General features: G+C 52.0%; 2 protein-coding genes across 7 annotated transcripts in view; both read left to right on the plus strand.

The window, feature by feature from the left end:
* Positions 1–6,928, plus strand: part of RELB (v-rel avian reticuloendotheliosis viral oncogene homolog B) — a 41,742-nt gene extending 34,814 nt beyond the window's left edge. The window contains exons 10-12 of the mRNA XM_015427254.1: positions 1,931–1,999; positions 2,134–2,220; positions 4,173–6,928. Coding sequence (XP_015282740.1) covers positions 1,931–1,999; positions 2,134–2,220; positions 4,173–4,540 — 524 coding nt within the window. The 3' untranslated portion in view covers positions 4,541–6,928. The remainder of the gene's footprint in view (positions 1–1,930; positions 2,000–2,133; positions 2,221–4,172) is intronic.
* A 2,063-nt stretch (positions 6,929–8,991) lies between these two features.
* Positions 8,992–9,485, plus strand: part of CLASRP (CLK4-associating serine/arginine rich protein) — a 57,483-nt gene continuing 56,989 nt past the window's right edge. For 5 of the 6 annotated variants that reach the window (XM_015427255.1, XM_015427257.1, XM_015427258.1 and 2 more), the window contains exon 1: positions 9,027–9,157. The gene's annotated coding sequence lies outside the window, so the exon portion shown is untranslated. Of the gene's footprint in view, positions 9,158–9,485 lie in introns of all 6 variants that reach the window. The other variant, XM_015427256.1, reaches the window with a different exon arrangement.

Genomic DNA, 9,485 nt, shown 5'->3' on the forward strand with positions numbered 1-9,485 from the left:
GGTTGGAGCCTGAGGAGGGTGGGGTTCGGGGAGGGGGAGGACCCCAAAGGGGCATTATGCCATAGAGCCCACTAGGGTTGTCAGGTCCCCCAGGGGGGGCAGAGGAAACCCTGCTTGATGGGTCCCTTACCCACCGGCCCAGATCGGGCCGTCAGTGGGAACCCCACCCCCAAATTGCCGGGCATGGGGAGACGTGCCCAGTGCGATGACATCACCCGGAAGTGATGTCATCATGCCGGGCACGTTGCGGGGGGGACGCTCTAGCATTCGAGGGGAAACTCTATGGATTTCCCTCAAATGGTAGCGGTCCCGCCCCCAACGTGCCCAGCATGATGACGTCAGTTCCGTGTGACGTCATCGCGGGGCACGCTTTGCGCGCGAGAGAGAACTCCCGGAAACGGGCCAGGACTCCCCCCGCTATTAAACTGGTAAGACTTGGCAACCCGAGAGCCCCCCGGGGCCGTAGCCAGGGTTTTTTAAATCAGGGGGGCCTTTAAATGTCGGGGGGCACCCCACGCAGACACCCCCCCCCCAAGGGAGTGCCACAAATAAAAAATCGGAAGTCGGGGGGCCTAGACTGGATGGGAAGTCGGGGGGCTGGGCCCCAAGATGTAGGGGTTGCCAAGTGTGAATTGAGCCACAGCGGGGGACTCCCGGCTGGCAGCTGGAGCACGCGTGTGCCGCATTCCATCACCCGGAAGTGACGCGGGCACGCCGGGGTGGGGCCACGACCATCCGAGGGAAAACCATAGAGTTTTCCCTCAGATGACCGTGGCCCTGCCACCAGCTTGCCCGGCGTGCCCACATCACTTCCTGGTGACGTGCACATCGGGGTGGAGTTCCCCCCGGGGCCCGATCCACCGCCAGCGGGGAATGGGCCTCTGGGGCGGGGGTTTCCCCACCCCCCGGGGGGACTTGGCAAGCCTACCAAGATGTCCCACTGTAGCTACAGGCCTGGAGCCCGCCCTGCAAAGCAGCCCATTTCTCCAAGTGAACTGATCTCTGTTACCTGGAGATCAGTTCTAATCCCAGGAGATATCCAACTACCACCTGGAAGTTAGGGTAACCAAAGAGAGATCACGGGATAAGCGAGTAGAAAATAGTCAACCGCAATCATTATGTGTTTACGAAGGGATAGGGTTCCCAAGTCGAAAATACTCACTGGCGGGGGAGCCTTGGCTGGCTCCGGGAGCCATCACTGGATGCGCCCTCGCGCGCCTCCAGCACGTCACAGAAAGTGACACGCAACGTCGACCACGTTGAGGGCGTGGCCACGATCGTGGGAGGGGAAAACTGTAGAGTTTTCCCTCCCCGATCTGGGCCACGCCCCCAACGTGGTCGACGTGCACGTCACTTCCTGTGACACTGCGCTTCGGGGGGCGGGTTCCCCCCGGGGCCCGATTCCGCAGTGGTGGAAATCGGGCCTCCAAAGCGGGGGTTTACCCACCCCCCCGCCCCCACTTGGCAGCCCTACGAACGGAATATCTCTCTTTTCTAGGTTTTTTTTTTTAAAGGTCAGTATTCATACGAATACATTTCTGTGCACTTCGTACAAGAACAGACATCGGAAAATGATTCCACAGTGTTGACAAGCACAGGCTAATAATCTAAAGTCCTTACAAACAGTAAATCTTTTGTGCCTTCCTTGTAAGAGTATTGGATTGTAGACAAATAGCATAAAATTCATGAATCTGCAGACGGTCTTGCTCCAACACCTGTTTCATGAGGCTTCTTCAGAGCAGAATATGTGTCGACTCAGTGAATCTTTTCCTGCTCAGCATTCATCTTTGCATGCTGTCTCTCTGCATAATGCTCACGCTCGGTGAAAACTTTTCTCTTATTCAGCTTTCTCTCTGTATGCTTTCTCACAAAGACTTGAATAGTCCTGCTTGCGGTTCGCGCTGATAAGCCTGGTTGCCTCTCTCTGCAGATACGTACCGAGTGAACAAGAAGCGGAAACAGGGCATGCCGGATGTCTTGGAGGAGCTCTCTGGCTCAGGTTTGTGCGCTCTTGGTCCCCTGTGCCCCTGCCCAAGGAAATGGGTCCGGAGTCGGTCTTTTTCATGCATCTGCACTCCGTGGCTCAGTGCGGTAACGGCCCTGAAGGTTTCCTTTTGGCTTTTGCCTCGCCAGATCCTCACGGGATTGAAGCGAAGAGGAAGAAGAAGAAGCCCGGCTACATGGACCATTTCAACCTGACCCCGTCAACAGGTCAGTTAGGTGAGACTAGGCCGAAGCCTGCCTCGATTGGGGCTAGGGTGGCCAGATCCAGGCTGGGAAACTTCTCCAGATTTGGGGATATAGCGGGGGGGACGGGACAGGGAACTCAGTGGGGTGCAATGCCATACAGTCCACCCTCCAAGGCATCCTTTTTCTCCTACAAATGTCCCCCACAGTTATTTCAGGGTTATGAAGAAATCACACAGGTAACGTCTCTGACAGCTAATGTAGTGTAATACTCTGAGAGTTGGACACTACAAGATCTGGGTTCAAATCTCTAATCTGCCACGGAATCTCAGAGCGGCTTAGTCTCCTCCCCCTCCCCCTCCACAATAGATACCCCATGAGGTAGGTGGGGCTGAGAGAGCTCTTTCGAGGACTGCTCTTGAGAGAACAGCTCTGAGAGAACTTGTGACTGACCCAAGGTCACACCAGCAGCTGCATGTGGAGGAGTGGGGAATCAAACCTGGTTCTCCCGAATTAGAGTCTGCACTCTTTAACAACTACACCAAACTGGCTCTCCAGTGTCGTACCAGTCACATGCTCTCGGCCTAACTCACCTCTCCCAGGGTTGTCATCATGAGGATAGAATGGAGGATGGGGGAGAACCACATGCCTTCCTAAGCATTTTGGAGGAAGGGTGGGAGAAAGATTTATCAGTCCAGGGGTTCCCAACCTTGTTGAGCCTGTAGGCATATCTGGAATTCTGACACAGCATGGTGAGCGCAGCTGCAGAATGGTGGCCACAAAATGGCTGCCGCAGGTGATGGAGCCAGTCACAGAATGGCTACCAATCAGGGCTCTTTTTGTAGAAAAAGCCCAGCAGGAACTCATTAGCATAATAGGCCACACCCAACAGCAGGAACTCATTAGCCTATTAGGCCACAACCCTGACAGCACAGCTCATTAGCATATTAGGTCGCACCCCCATGTTACCAGAAGTGTGGTCATCCAGCCACACCCACCTTTTGCTTCTTATTCTGCTTACCTTGTTTGTGGTCAAAACCCAGGGCCTTTTTTTTTAGCAGGAACTCCTTTGCATGTTAGGCCACACCCCCTCTAATGTAACCAATCCTAATGAGTTTCTACTGCTGGGTGTGGCCTGTTATGCTAATGAGTTCCTGCTGGGCGTGGCCAACTCAGGAGCCAGCCGGAACTCCGTTCCTGTGTGTTCCTGCCAAAAAATAGCCCTGGCTACCATAGTTTACCTTCAGTAACAGAATAGATCCAGGTGCTTTGGTGGTGGCTGCCGCCAACGCTCCTTCTAAGCTGTGGAGTCTTGTGAGCAAAAATCCTACTTTGTGAGCGACTGGCATTTAAAGTTGTGAGCGAGCGATTTGGCTACTGCGTAAATTAATCTGCTCCGGAGCCCTCCTTCCCAGGCGAAGGCAAAAAGGTGCGAGCCGGAGGCTAAAGCACTGTGAGCTAGCTCACACTAACTCGGGTTAGAGGGAACACTGGCTGCCGCTAAAGCAATATTTTTTAAAAATCTGTACTGCCAATCAAATCTTCAGTGGCAAAAGGGAAGCCTTGCTGAGCAAAGCCCCACCTGGAGCGCCTGGTGCATGCACAAATCGCACACGCTGTGATGACGTCACCCAGAAGTGACATCATGACGGCAAGCACATTGTGCAGGGGGACACTCTAGCAATCGGGGGGGGGGAGGGGGCTCTATGGTCACCATAGAGTTTTATACTCAAGCGCTGGAGCATCCCCCGCATGACTTGCCCGATGTGATGACGTCACCGCCGGGCTTGTCAGGCGTGATGGGGCTCTTTGAGGGTACCCCTGTATTAGTCCAGGGGTTCCACCGGAATTTTGGGTTCAAAAACTGAAGGAAGGGGGGAATGTTGACCGGAGAGGCCTGTCTCGTATTTGGAGAGAGAGCTTTGCGTCATCTTAGCGGCCTTGCTAAGGAGCGAGGGGTGGTAATGTCATTGTTCTGGTTCCAGCTGGCCCCATGACCCACCTGGAAGACGGGAATTTCCTATCCGGCTTGGAGCACATCACGCTGCCGCAGACCTTCGACGACTACGGCCTGCTCCCCGACTTCACTTCTTACGCCAGCCCCAGCTTGAGCGACGTCCTGCTGCCCAGCGCTATGGACTTCCCCGACGGGGCAGACCCCGAATTCCTCCTAGACACTTACGCCCTCCACTCCGGCATCTCTGTCCCCCTCCCGCTCTCTGGGGAGAGCGATCCAGACGGCATGGCCAGTTTGGTGGGCAGCAGCTTGTTTCCCAGCCAGTACAAAGAGGCTGAAGCCAAGGCGGAAATGGAGGCCAAGCTGACGGCGGCCGGCACCTCGGGGAACTTGTGAAGGATCGTGGCCCGCCGGAGCCTCTCTGGGAAGAGGCCTCGCTCTCCACCTTGAACCGTACCGACTGCAGGGCGCGCCTTGGGTAGACAGACCGGGGACGTGTTCCCTGCTGGCGATTTGAAGGGAAGAATTCTGCTGTCGCCTGTATGAGGGACCGTGGAGGCCTTCCCTGTGGGGACGCAGGCAAAACAGAAATTAGAAGGAAAACTGGCACTACTTAGTTCAGTGGGAGGGGAGAGGCATTACCTGTAAGATCAGACCGGGGGTGCCTTCATTTGCTCTCCCCGTATGTCTTCCTCAGTTTTCCCCATCTGTAAAATGGGCCAGCGATACCACCTTGCTCTTTAACAAGGTTGGTTGGGATGCAGGGCAAAATGTTGACCTTCCAGGAGGGGCAAAGATCCCCCACCATCCCACCCCTGTCTTTAGCACTTCTCCCCCCAGCCTTATCGCGAGAGCAAACACGTGGTCCTGCGCTCTCCAACTCGGTTCTGCTCCAGTCCCGTCACCGGGAGTTTCACTCCTTTTATTTTACTTCCTCTTAACCCCACGGAGGTACAAGGTAGACAAGGCCATCGTAGAGAACTGCCGGTCCTTCTAATCGAGTACCATCCACTCTGATTGACGTCCAGTGCCTCTTTCCAAGTCTTCACATTGGAGAGCTTTTAAAAAAAATGATTGAAATGTTTAATGTAGAATGAACTCTTTTTTTTTTTGTACCATAGTGCAGACTTTTGCTCCCTTCCCATTACTCCCCAGAAGGGGAACGTCTTGGAAGTGACATTTTATACCACTTTTTAAAAATCCAGGTGTGTCTGCTGGAGACAATCCTACTTAGCTTGCAGGGCGGTTGTGCCCAAAACAGAAGAGCAGGAAAGCATTATGGGAGCAGGGGTGAGGGAGATATGAGACAACACCGTTTTTGGGTGGTACTGGGGGGTTGTGAATGTCCTTCCCCTGGAGGGACTGTGTTGATTTTCCAGACCTTTTAGTTGACAGTCTACAGCGGCGTGGTCTGTAGACTGTGGTTCTCTCAAGCTTGTGGGGAAAAGGAATATGGTCTTAGGAGGGCATGGATTGGAGCTGAAATGAAATTTTGTACACATTTGAAATGTGGTCGGTTGGGGTCACTCCGCATTTCAGAAACGGATTATGTTTTATGGGGCTGTTTAGGCCTCAGAAATGTCCATTTGCTATTTAGGCCTCAGAAATGTCACTATTTAGGCCTCAGAAATGTCAATTTAGGCCTCAGAAATGTCGCTTATTTAGGCCTCAGAAATGTCGCTAATTTAGGCCTCAGAAATATCGCTTATTTAGGCCTCAGAAATGTCACTATTTAGGCCTCAGAAATTTCGCTTATTTAGGCCTTAGAAATGTTGCTTATTTAGGCCTCAGAAATGTCACTATTTAGGCCTCAGAAATGTCAATTTTGGCCTCAGAAATGTCAATTTAGGCCTCAGAAATGTCGCTTATTTAGGCCTCAGAAATGTCACTATTTAGGCCTCAGAAACGTCAATTTAGGGCAGGCCTCAGAAACGTCACTGTTTAGGCATAAATATCAGTTTAGGCCTCAGAAGTATCACTATTTAGGGCCTCAGAAATGTCAATTTAGGCCTCAGAAATGTCAATTTAGGCCTCAGAAACATCACTATTTAGGCCATAGAAATGTCACTCTGCAGAACAGCGGGATTCTTGCCAAGCTGCTTGTGGTTTACGGTGTTTTCACCATGCGCTTCTCATCCTATACAGTCTTAAACTGGACTCAAGTTATGGGGCAAAAGGTAACAAAGGTGCTAGCACTGTCCTGGGAATTGCCTTGCGCTGTATTTTCTCTTCCAGATCGAGGCTACGTTGCCTCCCTCCTCTGCTGGTAAATGTTTTGTGAGGATTCTCCCTTCCGAGTGTTTCTACCAGATTCTGAGCTTGGTTGAGGCCAAAGCATAGGCCTGTCCCCAAAAGGCACTGCCGCTGGTTCCACCTGAGATTTAAAAGGCACAGCTCTTGCAAAGATTTCCAGATATTGCACTATATTTTGAAAAGCACTTAACCAGTTTCTCTCCTGCTTTGTATCAATACAAGGGAAAAACAAGGCCTCCGTACCTAATAAAAGATTATAGAGCGGTGAGGAATTTTTAAGAATTCAGGGCATGGAAATCACAATCGTTATTATAAAGGCAATTATTTCCCTGTATTTTGGAATGTGACTAATGTTGGACGGATCCGGTTCAAGTTGGACTTAACTCCCTGCGTACCATGTACATCTGCCGCGCACAGGGTCCTGTTTATCCATTTCTACTGTCTTACTTTTCAGCCCTGTAATCTGTTTTAAGTGCCGTCGTGGCTCAGCCCCTGGAAAGATGTGAAACAATTAATAAAGCTGGCAGTGCCTCTGAGCGTGTCCAGAGTTAATCGTCCTTTACTTGTGACTGCAACAGCCAGCTATCCAACCTCTGGGTTGACGGCCAGGGTTCCTGGGTCAAAGGGAGTGTTTTAAGTGTTGGTAACTCTCTTTCTACAGAATCCACAGGGTGTGTCTCAGGTAGGAGGGCTGAGTGTGGTGATCAATGGGTCCCAATGCAGTATAATTGGTGCTTCTAAATGAGCATGACCATTTGGGCAAAAATGCAGGAGCAGTGTTTAGGGCCATGCTGAGGGTTGCACGGACAGTCTGTATGGGACACGGATAGATTGAGACGGGTAGCCGTGTCTGTCTGTAGCAGTAGAAAAGAGCAGGAGTCCAATAGCACCTTAAAGACTAACAAAACATGTGGCAGGGGAGGAGCTTTTGTGAGTCTCTGCTCACTTCTTCAGATAAATTTGTGGCAGGGGAGGAGCTTTCGTGAGTCACTGCTCCACTTCTACAAGATGGGTAGCCGCAGGGCTATTTTGGGGCAGGAACGCACAGGAACGGAGTTCCGGCTGGCTCCCAAGTTGGCCACGCCTAGCAGGAACTCATTAACATAATAGGCCATACCCAACAGCAGAAACTCATTAGGATTGGCTACAATTAGGGGGTGTGGCCTAACATGCAAAGGAGTTCCTGTTTAAAAAAAAAGCCCTGGGTTTTGACAACAAACAAGGTAAACAGAATTAGAAGCAAAAGGTGGGTGTGGCTGGATGACCACACTTCTGGTAACATGGGGGTGCGACCTAATATGCTAATGAGCTGTGCTGTCAGGGTTGTGGCCTAATAGGCTAATGAGTTCCTGCTGTTGGGTGTGGCCTATTATGCTAATGAGTTCCTGCTGGGCTTTTTCTACAAAAAGAGCCCTGGGGTAGCCCTGTTTGTCTGTAGCAGGAGAAAAGGGCAGGAGTCCAGGAGCACCTTAAGGATGAACAAAACTTGTGGTAGGGGATGAGCTTTCGGGAGTCACTGCTCACTTCTTCAAGATGGGTGGCCATGTTAGTCTGCCTGTAGCAGGAGAAAAGGGCGGGAGTCCAGGAACACTGTAAAGACTGACAAAACATGTGGCAAGGCAGGAAATGTTGGGAGTCACTGCTCTCTGACCAAGTGAGCAGTGAGTCATGAAAGCTCCTCCCCTGCCACAAATTTTGTTAGTCCTTAAGGTGCTCCTGGACCCTTGCTTTTTTCTGATGTTTATTTGTTCCACCCTGTAGTTGGCATGTGGAGACAAGATCATGCATGTGTAGAGTTGCCAACTTCCAGGTGGGGAGTGGAGACATCCCACTATTACAACTGATCTCCAGATGATACAGATTGGTTCCCATGGAGAAAAGGACTGCTTTGGAGGGTGGACTCTATGGCATTAACCCCTGCAGAGATCTGTCCTCTCCCCAAACCCCGCAGTTAGTCTTTAAGGCGCACCTGGGAAACTCCTGGAGATTTGGGGTCGGAGCCTGGGGAGCACAGGGACCTCAGTGGGGTGCAATGCCACAGAGCCCACCCTCCAAAGCAATGCTCCCTCTAAGCTGTGGAGTCTTGTGAGCAAAACTTCTACTTTGTGAGCTACTGGCATTAAAGTTGTGAGCGAGCGATTTGGCCGCTGCATAGATTAGTTTGCTCTGGAGCCATCCCCTTCCTGAGCCAAGACAAAAATGTATGAGCTGGAGGCTAAAAAACTGTGAGCTAGCCCACACTGACTCAGCTTAGAGGGAGCACTGCTCCAAAGCATCCATTTTTCTCCAGGGGACCTGATCTCTGCAGTTTGGAGAGAAGCTGTAGTCCCCGGGAGATCCTCCCTGGAGGCTGGCAGCCTTACGCATCCCCGAGTAATAATGCAGGCTCGAGGGTGGCTTCTGCGCCTGCGCCCTGTGCGTTCCGGCACTCTTCCTCCACTGACCCCTAGGGGGCCACTCTTCGCGCAGACGACTGGAGGGAACCGAATCTTCGGAGGCGCGCTGTGATTGGCTGGCGTGCCAGGCGTCACGCGGCCCCCGCTCATCCAATGGGCCGCAAGGAGACGGTCTCGCACGCCCTCGCTCCGCTCCCGGCCATTTCCGGTTCCGGTCTAGAAGCTGCGACTTCTTGGGCGGGTGAGGTATGGCCTCCCCCGTCCTCTAATCCGTTGACAGGGGCGGGTTGTTGCCACTTGAGGGGGGCGGAGAGAAGCGGCCCGGGGGTCCTTGTTGCGGGGAAGACCCTCCCCTTGCCCCACGGTAGGAGAAAAGTGGCCCTTTTTTGGGGGGGGGGAGGGGGTCTTGGGCATAGCTGCCTGCAGGTTTCTTGGCTCTTCTCCCTTAAAATGTACGAGACGCAGCTTTTTTTTGGGGGGGGGGGAATCTTGCCCCTCCGTTCCGTAAGATGCTCCAACTCCCAAAATGACCCAAAGTGATATTTTTAACAGCTAAATTCGAGTCCAGTAGCATCTTATAGGCCAACAAGATTTTCCTAGAGGGGGTATAAAAGCATATATATAATAATTATTTTTTTTTTGTGTGTGTATATAATATATATATATATACACATGTATATATATATGTATAT

The sequence above is a fragment of the Gekko japonicus genome, unplaced genomic scaffold (genome assembly GCF_001447785.1).
Source record: "Gekko japonicus isolate JY-2015 unplaced genomic scaffold, Gekko_japonicus_V1.1 scaffold1389, whole genome shotgun sequence".
NCBI classification, from domain to species: domain Eukaryota; kingdom Metazoa; phylum Chordata; class Lepidosauria; order Squamata; family Gekkonidae; genus Gekko; species Gekko japonicus.